This window comes from Myotis davidii, unplaced genomic scaffold, assembly GCF_000327345.1.
Source record: "Myotis davidii unplaced genomic scaffold, ASM32734v1 scaffold1036, whole genome shotgun sequence".
NCBI lineage: Eukaryota > Metazoa > Chordata > Mammalia > Chiroptera > Vespertilionidae > Myotis > Myotis davidii.
Genome location: NW_006287260.1, coordinates 28185 through 44915, shown reverse-complemented (window position 1 = coordinate 44915; position 16731 = coordinate 28185). Strand labels below are relative to the sequence as shown.

Below are 16731 nucleotides of genomic sequence, written 5' to 3'. Positions count from 1 at the left end.
TTTTGTTAAGCTTCTATTTTTGTTACTATGTTTCAAACTGCAGGCTCAGAGGCCGGCAAGCAGCAGGCAGGAAACCTTGCAGTCCTCCGTCACTGAAGCAAGCAAGCCTCATGTTCAGCTTAAGCTGCCTGGCTGCCGGCCGCCATCTTGGCTGGAAGTTAATTTGCATATCTCGCTGATTAGCCAATGGGAAGGGTAGTGGTCGTACGCCAATTACCATGATTCTCTTTTATTAGATAGGATAATGATTCCAAGTCCAAAACATACAAGGTGACTAGACTCTCCTTCCCCTGTCCCCCAGCCACCCATTTATTTACTCTTTACGGGCAACTAATACTACTAGTTGTTTATCTGTCCTCCCAGAGATCCTGTATGCATAAAGGCACTATAAATATTTGCTTTAAAAAATAGCAGGAAACAACACCTTGCTATGTGAATAAACCAAGGTGAAGAACAATGTGTTATCTTGAAAATCTTTCCCCATCAATACATAAAGCTTCCTTATCGTTTTGTTTTTTCTTTTTCCAAAGATTTTTTATTGATTTTTTTAGCAAGAGGAAGGGAGAGAAATGTGAACATTGATGGCTGCCTCCCATACGTCACCTCTGGGGATCAAGCCCGCAAACCAAGCATGTGCCCTACCAGAAATCAAACTGGCAACCCTTTGGTGTGCAGGATTGCGCCCAACCAATTGAGCCACATCGACTAGGGCTTCGTTATTTTATTTTAACCTGCATGGTATATGCCAGCATACTTGATAAATTAAGTCCCTTTTCATTGGACATCTGTTATTTCTACCAGTACCTTCTGCTGCAATCAATGCATAATCATATACATGTCATCTCGTACATGTGCAAGTGTATTTGTAGGGTATATTTCTAGACATGGAAATGCTAAATCAAAGACTATAGGTAATTCTGATATTGCCAAATTGCCCTCCCCAGGGGTTATAACAATTTTCACTCCCACTTGCAGTGTGAAATAGTTTAGATTTTACACTGAGTTGAATATGAACAGTGCCTATGACTAACTTTCTATTTCTAGATGGTTCTCTGAAAATACCATACCTTTATAGCCCAGTGATATAACAAATGATATTCTGAAAAACACTTCTGTACCACAGAGATATGAATTAATTTTACCATTGCTAATAGAAAGATTTTTGACTATTTGAGACTCAAGAAAAAAAAGAGCTGGGAGAAAAGAGAAGCTGAGGTTAAGGCAATCCCTGCTATTCTTAGCTGACGTGCACGCATTGTAAAGTCTTTTTCCCTACTCAGCATAAAATTTTTCACTTACTACACAAAGTTTAAATCATGTGAAAAATTAACCAATTGTGCTGTTTATTTTAATTAACAAAAAGCTCTACAAGTGTTATAACAAAAATCTTGCACAGGCAAAGTTTATTAATTAAAGGCAGGCTGTCCAAAGGGACCCATTCTATAGCTAAGGAAAAACAATGTCATGCAGAGGGCATGCTAAAGAGAATAAGCTGGAGAAACAACTCAGCTAGTTCATCTCCTTTATAATACACAAATACAGGAGGGAGAAAAAAGGGAACACATTTTTAACGAAAACAGTTGACAATTTTATTTTCACATTTCACAATACAAATGAAAATTGCTTTTTTGTCCCTCAAAAACTATTCTCTCTTAGGAAGAGGGAGTGAATTTTCCTTGTCTGCTGCTAGAAAACACCCAGAGTCATAGGCACCTTGATCTCCTGTGAAGTAGAACAAGTAACAGAAGCCTGATAGAAAGAGGCTCCCCTTTCTCCTTATCTGTCTGGTCGAGTCATTCCGGGCCGAGTGGGCACCATCATGGGACGGGCGGGAGGTCTCATCATTGGGGGCCCAGGCATCATTGGCATGTGCCCTCCCATAGGCGGCCTCATTCCAGGAGCTGCAGGACAAAACAAAGAAAACAAAAAAGAGTCAGAAAATACTACTTATGGGAAACCTTGACGGGACTGCAATTAAAGACAAAAAAATTAGCCCTCCCTGCAAAAAAAAGATACTTGTCAAAAGAATGCAACAAATTCATCACATCTTTAAAATATTTAGACATTCTCAAACAAAAAGCAAAAGGTCAACACAAGAACCATATAGGAATCATAATCTAATGATAGTAAAGGGGAAAGCACCACTAGTTCCCTAAATTGACCTTTTTTCTCACTTAGGGAAATTCACAACTAAGTCACATGTTATTTAGTCAGCTTTTTTTATATATATATATTTTATTGATTTTTTTACAGAGAGGAAGGGAGAGGGATAGAGAGTTAGAAACATCGATGAGAGAGAAATATAAACCAGCTGCCTCCTGCCCACCCGCCACTGGGGATGTGCCCGCAACCAACACTCTATCCACTGAGCCAAATCAGTCAGGGCTTAGTCGGCTCTTTCAATCAGTTCTATCCACCATATAACCTGGAGCTGTTTTCATGGATGTACACAGGCACAGAGGACAATCTTACCACTAAGCATTTGTTTAGAGTTGTAGGAAAGGTGAGCAGGAGGCCCATGCTGAGAACCTGTTAGTAACCATACTCAAGTCACAAGACAAATATTAGGCAATAATGTGATTTATAATGATTAGCACACACACAAAAATATTTTTTCTAATGCATTTTAGAACTATTCATGAATTTATTAAAGTGTCAAATCAATACACCAGCCAAATTAATGAGCCATGGGAGGGAGGGCAAGCAGAGAGGTAGAGGTTGGGGGAAAACACAGGCAGTTTCGTGGAACTGAAAGTGTTCTACATCCTCGGCTGGGTGGTGGGTTCACGGGTATTCATTTTATTATGTCTCATAATCTTCATGCTATATTATATTTCCTTTTTAAATATCAATTTTTACCTTAATTACCTATTTTTAACTAAATCATTTTGATTAAAGGCTTGCTATAAATAGTTAAAGAGAAAACTATATTCAAAGCTGAATATAGCCTTATCACAAAAAGTAAAACAAAAGTATATGCAGACACAAAACCCAACAGGAATATAGGGGTTTTTTTTAGATTAATTTCAACAGGAATAGAGAATACTACTAAACTACTAGATAACTTATTTCAAAAAACGCCCACCATAACATAACTAGCATTCAGCATTTCTTAGAGACAACTGATCTAGACCAAAGCTTGAAAATAAGGCCTCTGAAAACTTGTTTTCTTTGGTCTCCACAATGCATTTATTTTTAATTAGTTGCCAACATTGGAAATTAACAGGTCTAATTACTAATAAATCTAGAATTCTTTTCCAATTTATTATAGAAATGTGCAAACACACACAGAATAGAAAGAAAAAAGAGAATGAATTTCCATGTATCCATCATCCAGGGTCAACAATTATCCACCCATGGCCAATTTATCTCATCCCACCCATTCTTATCCATGCCCACCCCCAACTACTCCATTATTTTAATGCAAATCCCGTAACATATTATTTTATCCTGGCTAAAAATAACAACAAAATACTCAGAACTGGCCACGGCAACTTGCATTCTCGAATGTCAATCACTGCCTAAAGCGGAGTTATAGAAGCCTTCCTTAGATTAGTTATGCATTCCCAGTTCACCACAACCAAACCCTCTAGGAATCTGAACTTGTGACGGATTTAAGAATGCCAAAGAAGTCATCTAAGTCACTTAATGATTGTGTTTGGGGCTCAAAGAGAGCAACACAGGAACTCTTTTTACCTAAACTCTCCCATCCCTATAAATAATAATACCAGCAGTAAGCATACTTCTGTATAGGAAGCTACTCTAATACTTTGTACCTTATCTTACCAGTTGAACTCTAGGCTTCTTGCCTCAGCTGTATTTACTCTAGTTACATAATTTAACTATTCTGCAAATAAAATACAAGTGTAAAAAAAAGAACTGTTTCTATGAAATCCAAGTTGATATTTAGCAAGACTCAGGTAAAACATCCCCCCCCAAAAGTGCTCACATATTTGGTAGATGAGATGATCATAAAAGATTGGAACCAAATTGCCTCACAAGGTCTCTAACCACTTCATATAAAATGAAATTAAAGTTGCCATCATTGATGTTTCTCTCTCTCTCTCTCTCTCTCTCTCTCTCTCTCTCTCTTTCTCCCTTCCTCTTGGAAATCAATAAAAATATATTTTTTAAAAAAGAAACTAAAGTTGATAAAGGATACATTATGGGTAATGGCTTATTAATTTATGCAAGAAATATATAGTGTTCCAATCAGTAGACTTGTTCTCAAAGCAAAGGCCCTGACCATGTTATCAGGAAAATTTCCAAATTAATGTACATTTATGTTTATGTTAAAATAAAATGTTTGAGGTAAACGTTTTTCCCTCTTCCTGAATAAAAGGCCAACCACCAGGCCTAAGTGCTTTTCATATACTAATTTGGCCTAACTGACCTCCAAGATTAAAAATCAGCAACAGGAGTTAACTCTGCTCCAAATCAAAATCAAGAAAAGTAGCAGCCCAGGGATGTATCTACCCCTCCCTTTATGCCCCAGTGGAACAGCTCATCTACTGTCTCTTCACTATAAACTAGAGGCCCGGTACACAAATTCATGCATGGGTGGGGTCCCTCTCGGCCAATTGGGCCGTCTCGCCCAGTCCCAATTGGGGCCGATTGGGACCAGCCGGCCAGGGGGGAGAGACCACAGGAGGTTGGCTGTGAAAGCACACTAACCATCAGTGGGCAGCTCCTGTGTTGAGTGTCTGCCCCCTGGGTGTCAGTGCACGTCATAGCTACCAGCCGGTCATCTGGCCGGTTGTAACGGATATATATATATGTGTGTGTGTGTGTATATATATATATATCTCCCCCAAAGTCAGAAGGGCACAAGGAAACAGGAGGGAGAAGAAAAGAAAAAGAAGCAGCCTTATCCTGCTTTTATTTCATTTTATTTTTAAAAATGTTTTTATTGGTTTTAGAGAGGAAGGGAGAGGAAGAGGATAGAAAACATCAAGGAATTGAACTCCTGGTTCATAAGTCGATACTCAACCACTGAGCCACACCAGCCAGGCATGCCTTATCCTGCTTTTAGTAGCACAATGTCTTTGGAGCATCCATTTATACTGATAAACCAAATATTTATTTTTCTTAAGCATTACAGATTCAACAAATTTAATTTGTTGCAATACAGTTAGATAGCCAATTAAGAATTATATTTCAATGGAGCACTAAAACACAATGGAGCATTCTAGAAGGATATTCAAACTTACCAGGTCCCACTGGCATCATCCCAGGAGGAGGAGGGCCCATCATTGGCATCATGGGAGGGCCCCCCATATGGGGTGCTGGCATCATACCGGGGCGAGGTGGACCCGCTGAAATAAAAAATGGGGCCTGAGGTTAAGATATGCTTATACATGAACAATTTATCTCCTTTCAGCATTTTAAAAAATTTTTTTCAAATATATTTTTATTGATTTCAGAGAGGAAGAGAGAGGGAGAAAGATACAGAAATATCAATGATGAGAGAGAATCACTGATCCATTGCCTCATGCATGCCTCCCACTGGGAATTGAGCCCGAAACTCAGGTATGTGTCCTGACTGGGAATCAAACTGTGACCTCCTGGTTCATAGGTCGATGCTCAACTACTGAGCCACGCCAGCCAGGGAATCAGTTTATCTTCTTAATGAAACTAACAGCACCTCATAATCTGGTCCAAAACCTATCACAATAAACTTCTTATGGTCTTTTAACAGTAGATCCCCAAAAAGCAGCATGCCACAAAACTTTAGTTACTTTATGACTGAAAAGCAGGAACAAGCTATCTAGACAGAAGTATAAAATGAAGTCAGATTACTCATGTTAAAAAAAATACCAAAATTTTGATTTTTTACAAGGGGATATTATACCTTCTAAAGCACTCCGGATAAAAAGCTGAACTCAAACCAAAAGTACCTGGTTTCAGATTTGTTTTTTCCTCTGTCACTGTTGTTAATTCTTTCTTTGTTTAATCTTTAATGTTGAAAGTATTACATATGCCCCCATTTTTCCCCCATTAAACCCCCTCCAGCCTGCCCCTGTCCCCGCTTCACCACCCTATTGTCTGTGACCATGGGTTATGTATAAATGCATACAAGTTCTTTGGTTGATCACCTCCCACCCAGCCTCCCCCGCCTTTCCTCAGAGATTCGGCAATTTGTTCCATGCTTCCATGTCTCTGGTTACACTCAGTTCATCCTTTTATTTTGTTCATTAGATTTCACATGAGTGAGATCATGTGATACTTGTCTTTCTCTTACTGGCTTATTTCACTTAGCATAATATTCTCCAGGACCCTCCATGCTGTCTCAAAGAGTAAGAAATTCTTCTTTTTCACTGCTGCATAGTATTCCATGGTGTAAATGTACTACAGCTTTTTTTAAAAAAATATCTACTGATGAGCACTTAGGCTGTTTCTAGATTTTAGCCCTTCAGTCCGCAGGCCAATGCTCCATCCACTGAGCCAAACCGGCTAGGACCACTACAGTTTTTTTATCCACTTGTCTACTGATAAAAAGCTGATGAACCTAAACCATAAGTACCTAATTTCAGATTTTTTTTTTAAATATTTTATTGATTTTTTACAGAAAGGAAGGGAGAGGGACAGAGAGTTAGAAACATTGATGAAAGAGAAACATCCATCAGCTGCCTCCTGTACACCCGCTACTGGGGATGTGCCCGCAGCCAAGGTACATGCCCTTGACTGGAATCGAACCTGGGACCTTTCAGTCTGCAGACTGACGCTCTATCCACTGAGCCAAACCGGTTAGGGCTAATTTCAGATTTTAAAAATCATAGCCCAGGTTTAAAAGGTTCTTTGAAAATACAAAGACGTCTATGTAGAGATATTCCTGATGTACCATTTACAACAGCAACAATTGAAAACAACTTACATGTCCATCAGTAAGAAACAGTGAGGTTAATTCTGATACATTCATACCACAGACTATTATACTAGTAAAATAATGGAGTTGAGTGCCAGCCTGTCACAATAGAGGAGAGACAGGTGACTTAAGAGCTGCTGTGAGCTGAGGCCTGGCCAGTCCCAGGATGGTGGGCTATTAGTGGTGCATCTGTGCAAAACTATTATAAACAGCCTCCTTACTTCTGTGTTTATATCCATGATCACTTAATAGCAGCGGTCGCCAACCTTTTGGACCTCATGGACCACCACCTGTCCGTGGACCACCACCTGTCCGCGGACCACCAGTTGGCGACCGCTACAAAGGTTTCTTTAAACCAGAGGTCACCAACCTGTCGGACCTCATGGACCACCAGTGGTCTGCAACCACCGGTTGGCAATCGCTGACTTATAGGACTGAGTTTAGGTCTCTGAGTTCAATTTCAATCTGAAACCTTCCAGAAGAGCCAAAAAACATAGTTACTCAATTTCCTTGTCTATCATGCAGAAACAACAAGCCTTCCCAGAGAGAAGAGGCCTTTGACCTACTCCACTTTCAACTACACAATTCTTGTCTTTAGCAAGGTATATATCTATATATATAAAAGCCTAATATGCAAATTGTCCCCACTGGAGTTTGGATGGGAGACTGAGTTCGATCGCTTGCTACGACGTGTGCTGACCACCAGGGGGCAGCGTGGAATGAAGGCAGGCCCCGGCTGGCAGCCAGAAGGCCCCAATTGGCCCTGATCGCCAACCAGTCCTAGGGACCCTACCCGTGCACAAATTTCATACACCGTACCTCTATTATTGGTATTAAGTGGGTTAGAAAATAGGAATACTGAGTTTATCAGCGACTTCTAGCCTCCAGTGTTATGTTCATAGAAGTAATTTAATATACTGAGCAATACCTCTTTATATATTAGCTCATCCAATCACACGTACATCCTGAGCTTTCCACTGAATCTATCTCAGACCCACATGTGATGTCACAAATACAATATCCCAGTAATAATGCAATCAGAAGGTAACTAAAAATATTTCAGAAATTATACCACTAAAGCTGTTTTCTGTTACTATGTATTCATTCAATGAGGATTTTAAAGCCCACTATGAGATAATCTAACATGATCAAAGTACAATCTGCCCAATTACACCCCTTAAGATAAAAATGTTATAAACTTACGAAGACTGGGGGGAGGTGGGATCATCGCCCCTGCAGGAGGTGGAGCTGAGAATGGAGTAGGAGGTATTTTTCCTTGCTGAAATGCTGCAGCTATAAAGTGAGAAATAAAACACACAGTGAATAAGAATTCAACAACTCATTTACTAAAATAACTAGTTTCTTTTAATTTGTAATGGTCACACTTATTTCATTCTAAACGGCAATCATCTAAGATTACTACATCATAGCCTCTATGGTTTTATTTATTTATATTTTTAATGTATTTTTATTGATTTCAGAGAGGAAGAGAGAGAGAAAGAAAAATTAATGAGAATCATTGATCAGCTGCTTCCTGTATGCCATGCGGGCATATGTCCTGATCAGAATCAAACTGTGACCTCTTGGTTCATAGGTCGACGCTCAACCACTGAGCCATGCCGGCTGCGTAGCCTCTATGGTTTTTGTGGGGGTTTTTCTGAAGCATAAGTTCTATGCTGGTTGCTACGTATTCAAACATGTTTACCATGATTCCGGTGAAACAGGTAGATAGGAGACAGGCCTGGCATTCTGTGAGTGGTGACTGGGGGTTTACCAAGGGCCCCATCCCTGCTCCTGGCACATTCAAAATGTCACAGCCTCCTGGGCTCCTGAGTGTGTGTGCAGAGTAGGGTGGTCTCTGCTAGGGCTGTGCCAGATTCAGTGAATAAGAATGCAGGACGCCAGACTTGACTGTAGTTGGTGAACACACAATACAATATACAGATGAATTGTACATTTGAAACCTATATAATTCCATTAACTAATGTTACCCTATAAATTCAGTAAAAATAAAAAAACAAGAAAAAAATACAATTTAAAGAAAAAATGCATGACAATAATTTAAACTTGTAACTCACATCAACAGCAAATAATTTTTTAAAAAATATATTTTATTGAGTTTTTACAGAGAGGAAAGGAGAGAGATAGAGTTAGAAACATCGATCAGCTGCCTCCTGCACACTCCCCCGCACTGGGGATGTGCCCGCAACCCAGGTACATGCCCCTGACTGGAATCGAACCCGGGACCCTTCAGTCCGCAGGCCGACGCTCTATCCACTGAGCCAAACCAGTTTCGGCAACAGCAAATAATTTTTAGCATAAGTGTCCAGCTAAGCACTTATTTGGCTAATGGAGCTACAAGCAGGAGATCTGAGGGCTGAAGGAGGGACCTGAGAATGTGTTCCTCTGCCCGCTCCCAGCTAAGTCCCTCAGGACTGTACGCACGCCTCGACTGAAGGCCACATCTCTGGTCACTGAGTCCGTCCACACGACTTTCTCCACCAGGTGCACGCTCAGGGCTGCTGCACTGGGGAACGCCCGGGGGTGAATGCCAGGGTGGAGGAGAAGAGATTTCACTAAAAGGAACCTGGGGACACTCACTGCTGGTCCTTACATGGAGGTTTCAGTGGATGCGGAGTGCAGGGCCTTCTGCATGCTTAGGGGAGGGCTCCGGGGATCAGCCGTGAGCAGGCATCTGGACAGATGAGTGTGCTGGGCTGGAGTGTTCATTTACTCCAGGGAGAGGCGGTCAGGGTGCAAGCCTGGTGCATGGTGTGGGCCTGTGCTCAGTACAGGAGGGCAAAGCCCAGTGCCTGGGTCCCATCCAGCCCCATCTTTCTCTGATTTGAGGTGCTTTCTGCAGTAATGAATGCTCCCAGCCTCTATGGTTTAAAATCAACTTTAGGTACTCACCAGCTAAAATTGCAATTGATTGGTTTACTGATTTGGGTTTTCTTATTTAACTGTTTTTATTTAGTTAGTGTTTCTATGGCTGAATTAACTACGGGAGATTGAAACGAAAACCTCCTACCTATCAATGCTTACCAAAGAGAAGCAGTAATCTTTAATCTGTAGATGTGATTTATAACCAATTCAAGCCATTCAGTTTTGTTTGAAAATGTATGATACCTGTCCAAAAACCAGGCATTATAAACTTCCATCCTTCCTACATGTGCTGTAAGTCAAAACAATGTATTGTTTGGTTTACCAGTTTTACAATGAACGCACCAAGCCGAGAGACATGACAGAAACACAGACTTCAAAGCCTGAGCCTGACAGGAGGGAGATCATGATCCTAAAATAATGTCCAATACAACCACCTTTTACTTTTTTTCAGACAATATGAGGCACAAATTAAAACAAGACTGAAGATTATTTAGATTTTGTTTTAAAAAGGAGTCACAAGTAAATACAAAAATACACTCATAGAAGTCTATTCCGGAATGTAAGTCCTTCCCAATGGAGTGTAGTCTGCAACCCAGGCACCTTCCCCACATCCTGCTACACCACCAGTGCAGAGGGTCAAATTATTCAAGTAAATCACTGATAATTCCAAAATACTGACCTAGAGTAGCTACTTATGAACAGCTACTCATTAGCCTTTCAATTGAGCCTGTGCTCTTTAAGGCATCATATCCCAATAAGGCACCACCCACACCCTGAAGAAAAGAACAGCTTTTAAAGTCTGAAAAGAGAGTCAGTAGCCGACTCAATGTCAACATAATCATGGCCATGATGTGGTGTGCTCCTGAGCGCTTGCCTCCTCTCCTCCAAAAGTCCTCCATCAAAAATGTTTACTCGCAACCAGTTTGGCTCAATGGATAGAGTGTCGGCCTGCAGACTCAAGGGTCCCAGGTTCGATTCTGGTTAAGGGCATGTACCTTGGTTGCGGGCACATACCCAGTAGGGAGTGTGCAGGAGGCAGCTGGTTGCTGTTTCTCTCTCATCGATGTTTCTCTCTATCCCTCTCCCTTCCTCTCTCTAAAAAATCAATAAAATATATTTAAAAACAAAAACAAAAACGTTTACTCATCCTAAATTCTTTTCCTATCTACAAAAAATAACTAAACAAGTATAATGCTAACCTTTAAAGCCAAGAAATGTCCAATATCTTTTCAAATAGAGATAAAGATTACATTATAACTTATTTTTTCAAATAAAATGGGACAATATCTGAGATTTGCTCCTTAACAATCTAGGAGGGATAAAGGGACAAGGTGAAGGTATTTGGTGGCTCTCAACCAGGGTAATTTTGCCTCCTTGGGGAAACTAGGCAATATGTGGAGGTATTTTCAGTTGTCACAACTGGGAGTTGTTACTGGTAGGTAAATGCTAGAGTTACTGCTGAACATCCCACAACGCACAGGACATCCCCCACAACAAAGAATTATACAGCCCCAATGTCAATAGTGCTAAGTTTGAGAACCTTCAGGCTCTTGCTTTGGTATAAATGAAACAAGACTGCTGTAGCTGATGCTGGGCAATGGGAATGGTTGGGGAGCAGCGGCCATGGGAGATTCACTCATTAAACTTGTTTGAAACTTTCCATAATAATTTTTGCTTAAAAAAAAAAATCACACCACAAAGTCCACATTTGCCTGCCAGATCTGAGTACAATGAATACTTAAGAAAGGCCATGTTTCAAATAGACCAGTATGATTTACTTTATAATAAGATAAATAAAAACTATGGATCACTACAAAGGAAGTTTTATATAAATTTGCTACAAAATCTGGCCCACATCAATAAAGAAATATTAGGCAACTCATTCTCCTCTGTCCCACTTCCCAGTCTAATACCTAATTGCTCTAACCTCAATAATTAATATTAATGTGTTCCTATATCCCTGGGAAACCAATGACCTTCCACTTCTTTCATTTAACACAGAACACTTCTATTTGTCATTCAGAATGAGCTGCTTCTGTGAAAAACAACAGAGAGACAGGGACAAGAAAGAATGGGACCATTTTACCACCAGAACAAGAGACTGAAACGTACTTGTTTTGTCAATCAGGCTCTGAGCCTGCTCTTCCATCCATTTCTGACAGTAGTCTTCCACATTCTCTTTGTGTTTCCGACCACTGCAGTGTGTCTTTCTCACAGATGGCTATAAAACAAAAAGATTATATCAGTCACAGAAACAAATTTCCAAAACTAGCGATTTTATAAAGCCTTACCTTTATATAGAGATGGCCTGGCTACCTTTAGCAGCTTTAGCTAATGCATCACTTACAAACATTAGCCAACAATGTACTATGGTAATTTATCTACTGTGTTTTTAGCCAAACAAGGGTCAGCAAGCTGTGGCCTATGCGCAGAATCGGATTCTGTAAAAAAACTATTGGAACACAGCCACATTAATTTGTTTATGTACTGTCCATTTCTTCTCTCTACGAGAGTCAACTAATTGCAATGAAGACTGTATGTTATGGCCCATAAACCTAAAATAATTATAACCTGGCATTTGAAGAAAAAGTTTACAAACCCCTGATCCTATTTTAATGCCCTTCCATGGCAAAAATTTAAAAAATAACTTACACACATTTAAGTAACACTACTTATAAGAATATATTCTTTTAAATGATTATGGGTCTAGAATAAAGACTTTATATATTTAAAAAAAAAAAAAACAGAAAAAAAAGAAAGACTTTATATGATCACACAAAGACCTTTGTCTCCAGCCCACGAATCCTTCTGTTCTTTCATTAACATCTTTATTGGAATAAAACTGGCATAATAGAAACTCCATATATTTAATCTTTTGTTTTTTTAAGTTAATGTTTAACATTTACTACATGCCAGACACCATGCTATGTTCTTTACAAGCTGTGTCTCAATCTTCACAAAAATCACACTAGCATGTTAAACATACTAATCAGAAAGAACTACTGATACATGCAATATGGATTAATCTCAAAAACACGCTAAGCAAAAGAAATTTGACACAAGCAGAGTGTATATACTATAAGATTCCATTCATATAAAGTTTTAAAAATATTTTTATTGATTTCAGAGAGGCAGGGAAATGGAGATAGAAATATCAATGATGAGCCCAGCCAGTGTGGCTCAGTGGCTGAGCAGCAACCTATGAAACAGGAGGTCACGATTCGATTCCCGATCAGGGCACATGCCTGGGTTGTGGGCTCGATCCCCAGTAAGGGGCATGCGGCAGGCAGCTGATCAATGATTCTCATCACTGATGTTTCTTTTTTGAAAATATGTATTTCTATTGACTTGAGAGAGGAAGGTAGAGGGAGGGAGGGAGGGAGATAGAAACATCAATGATGAGAGAGAATCACTGATCGCTTGCCTCCTTCAAGTCCCACACTGGGGATGGAGCCCCCAACCCGGGCATGTGCCCTGACCGGGAATCGAACCCTAACCTCCTGGTTCATAGGTCAATGCTCAACCACTGAGCAACACAGGCTGGGCCATTAAATGAAGTTTTAAAATTAGTAGCACTGGTCTTTAGTAAAAACCAGATCAGTCAGAGTTAGAGGTGTAGGGGACTTACTGAAAAGAAACACAAGGGAACTTTCTGAGGTGATGGAAATGTTCTCTATTTTGACATATCCACCAAGCTGTAATCACTTCACAGGTCCTCAAACTGTACACTTAAAAAGTTTGCATTTAATTGAACATAAATTATAATAAAATTGATTTTTAGAATACCATAAGATTATTACCATTTATTTATGCTTAAGAACTTGTCTCAAAACCTATAGCTGGTAAGTGGCAAACCCAGGCCTGGAATCCAGGTTTCATTGAGATGCTCCCCATGGCTGCCTAACCACCCCCTACTGGTATGTCCGCTCTGAATGATGGCTTCACTGGCAGCAGATATGACCAGTATCACATGGGCGGTCCACATTTCAAAATACTGTTCCCTGTCTCCCGAGCCACTGCTTACACTATTCTGACAACAATAATGCCTCAAGCCTAATAACGAAATCATGCCTAGGAACCAGTAAAAGTTCCAAAATTAAGCACTGAATGTTTTATACATTTCAAAGTCCACCACAGGGAACTCCTTCAATCACCATGGAAATGTCATATTTTCACAAGCTATCATGTTCGAATAGTACAAGGGTTTCTGATGCTCCTCATACAGAGACATTTATTATAAAGACATACCTTTCAGTTTTCTGAATTCTGGCATTAGCAAGGTGCGTAGGTATGTAAAAATAGTGCTGAAAAAGGACAGAAAGGAACAGCCCCCTCACTAACAATTTCAGAACATCAAAACTGTCCGAATGACTTAGAGAGAGGGTTACGGACAAAAAACAAAACAAAACAAACGACTGGGGATCTACAGGAAAGCTACTACTAACACAAACTTAATTGAAAAAGTTTCCTCCAGGACATCTATAACATCATTCAGAACCTTGATGAAGCAGTAAAACTGTTAATTTTATTAAATCTCAACCCTAAAGTTCATGTCTTTTTAATATTCTGGGGGACAAAATGGGAAATATTTTGTCAAAGCACTTCTGCTGCATGCCAAAATACACTATGTCAAAGAAAAGCAGGCATGCTACTGTTCAAGTTGTGAGCTCTACCAGCTGCCTCTTTCATGGAACAGTATTTTATTTGAGAGAATTAAGTAACAAACTGGCTATTCAGATTTCTCAAAAATAAATGGAATAGCCCTGACCGGGTGGCTCAGATAGTTGGAGCACCATCCTGTACACCAAAAGGTTGCTGGTTTGATCCTTGGGGTGTGTAACGAGGACAACTGATCAATGTTTCTCTCACATCAATGTTTCTCTCTCCCTTCTTCCAAAAAAGCAATCAGTGTTTAAAAATCTGACCTTTCAAAAAAAAAATCAGAATTTTAGAAAACTTGATCTACCACCACAAGCTTGCCAGCTTCCAAATATTTAAAAGCCATTTCTAATTAAATTGTGACATTAATCAATGTGAATTGTTATATTATGTAATCAAATGTGTCAATACCTGGAAGACCTGCAAAACTGAGTGAAATAGTATTTTCCAAATAACCAAAGCATGTTACAAAATCATGCATGGTAAAAAGATTCACTCAGAGTGTAAGAGAGACCAGTAAATTTTAATGTAACCAAGTATAGAAAGTTTGATGTTTTCAGATTCCACACTGCAACTAACCCTGAGTTGAGTTTTGCTGTAGAAATATAAAGTATTAAAGAATATCTACAATGATTTAAGAAATCTATTGAAGCCAAAACCGGTTTGGCTCAGTGGATAGAGCGTCGGCCTGCGGACTGAAAGGTCCCAGGTTCGATTCCGGTCAAGGGCATGTACCTGGGTTGCGTGCACTTCCCCAGTGGGGGATGTGCAGGAGGCAGCTGATCGATGTTTCTAACTCTCTATCTCTATCTCGCTCCTTTCCTCTCTGTAAAAAATCAATAAAATATATTAAAAAAAAAAAAAGAAATCTATTGAAGTACTCTTCTGTTTTTCAACTCTATATCCATGTGAGGTTGGATTCTTCATATACTACAACCAAAACATAGTGCAGCAGATATAATGGAGATGAGAATTTAGATGTCTTTCATTAAGTGACGCATTACTGATGTTTGCAAAAATGTTAAAAGCCATTCCTCATACTAATTTTTTGCTTTGAAAAAGTAGCTACTTTCCACTTTTAAAATGTTACTTGTGTTACAAGTAAAAAGCATATTATTGCTACCTAAAAATATACTTGTATATACATGTGTGTATACACACACACATACACTCACACTTATTACATATATTTCTTCAATCCTCACCAAGGATATTTTTCCACTGATTTTTAGAGAGAGTGGAAGAAAGAGGGAAAGACAGAGAGAAACACATCGATTGGTTGTCTCCTGCACATGCCCCGACCAGGGCCTGAACCAAGGAGGAGCCTGCAACCAAGGTGTGTGCCCTTGATTGGAATTGAATCCAGGATCCTTCGGTCCGAAGGCCGACGCTCTATCCACTGAGCCAAACCAGCTAGGAATATTTTTATATTTAAATATATCTAAAAAAATACTTGTTACCTGAAAAGATAAGTATTTTTAAATTTTTTTTATATTTTATTAATTTTTTACAGAGAGGAAGGGAGAGGGATAGAGTCAGAAACATCGATGAGAGAGAAACATCGATCAGCTGCCTCCTGCACACTCCCTACTGGGGATATGCCCGCAACCAAGGCACATGCCCATGACCGGAATCGAACCTGGGACCCTTCAGTCTGCAGGCCGACGCTCTATCCACTGAGCCAAACCAGTCAGGGCTTTAAATTTTTTATTTAATTTCAAATATAGCAAATGTTAATAGTTATAACCCACATAACCTACTAATTTTTTTTAACAATCAGTAATTTTTAAGAATGTAAAGGGACTATGAGACAAAAAAGTTTGAGAGCTGCCAGCACAGAAGCTCTGTAGAAGACTGTCTAGCTCCATACAACTTACAGGTTTTGTGACATCAGTCAGTTATTTAGCCACACTGTGCCTCAGTTTCCTCCTCTGTAGAATGGAGATAATACTAACCTCAAAGGATTATCATGAACATTAAATGAAATAATACATATAAAGCATTTGGAACACTACCTGACACAGTAAATATTCAAACTTGAATTGTTATTATTTGTAAAGCAGTTTTTAATCAAATTAAAATACTCCGTTTCAGCCCTGGCCAGGTAGCTCAGTTGGTTAAGAGCACTGTCCCAATACACCAAAGTTTTGTGTTCAATCTCCAGTCAGGGCACATACAAGAGGCAACCAATGAGCTCAGTTAGTGTTGCTCAGTGGTTGAGCATCTACCCACACACCAAGACCTTTCCAGTTCAATTCCCAGGCAGGGCACATGCCTGGGTTGTGGGCTCAATCTCCTGTGAGGGCCATGTAGGAGGCAGC

General features: G+C 39.7%; 1 protein-coding gene across 1 annotated transcript in view; it reads right to left on the bottom strand.

The window, feature by feature from the left end:
• Positions 1-1377: 1377 nt before the first annotated feature.
• Positions 1378-16731, bottom strand: part of SNRPC (small nuclear ribonucleoprotein polypeptide C) — a 36567-nt gene continuing 21213 nt past the window's right edge. The window contains exons 3-6 of the mRNA XM_006759018.2: positions 11864-11972; positions 8069-8158; positions 5211-5315; positions 1378-1901 (exon numbers count right to left, since the gene is read on the bottom strand). Coding sequence (XP_006759081.1) covers positions 1777-1901; positions 5211-5315; positions 8069-8158; positions 11864-11972 — 429 coding nt within the window. The 3' untranslated portion in view covers positions 1378-1776. The remainder of the gene's footprint in view (positions 1902-5210; positions 5316-8068; positions 8159-11863; positions 11973-16731) is intronic.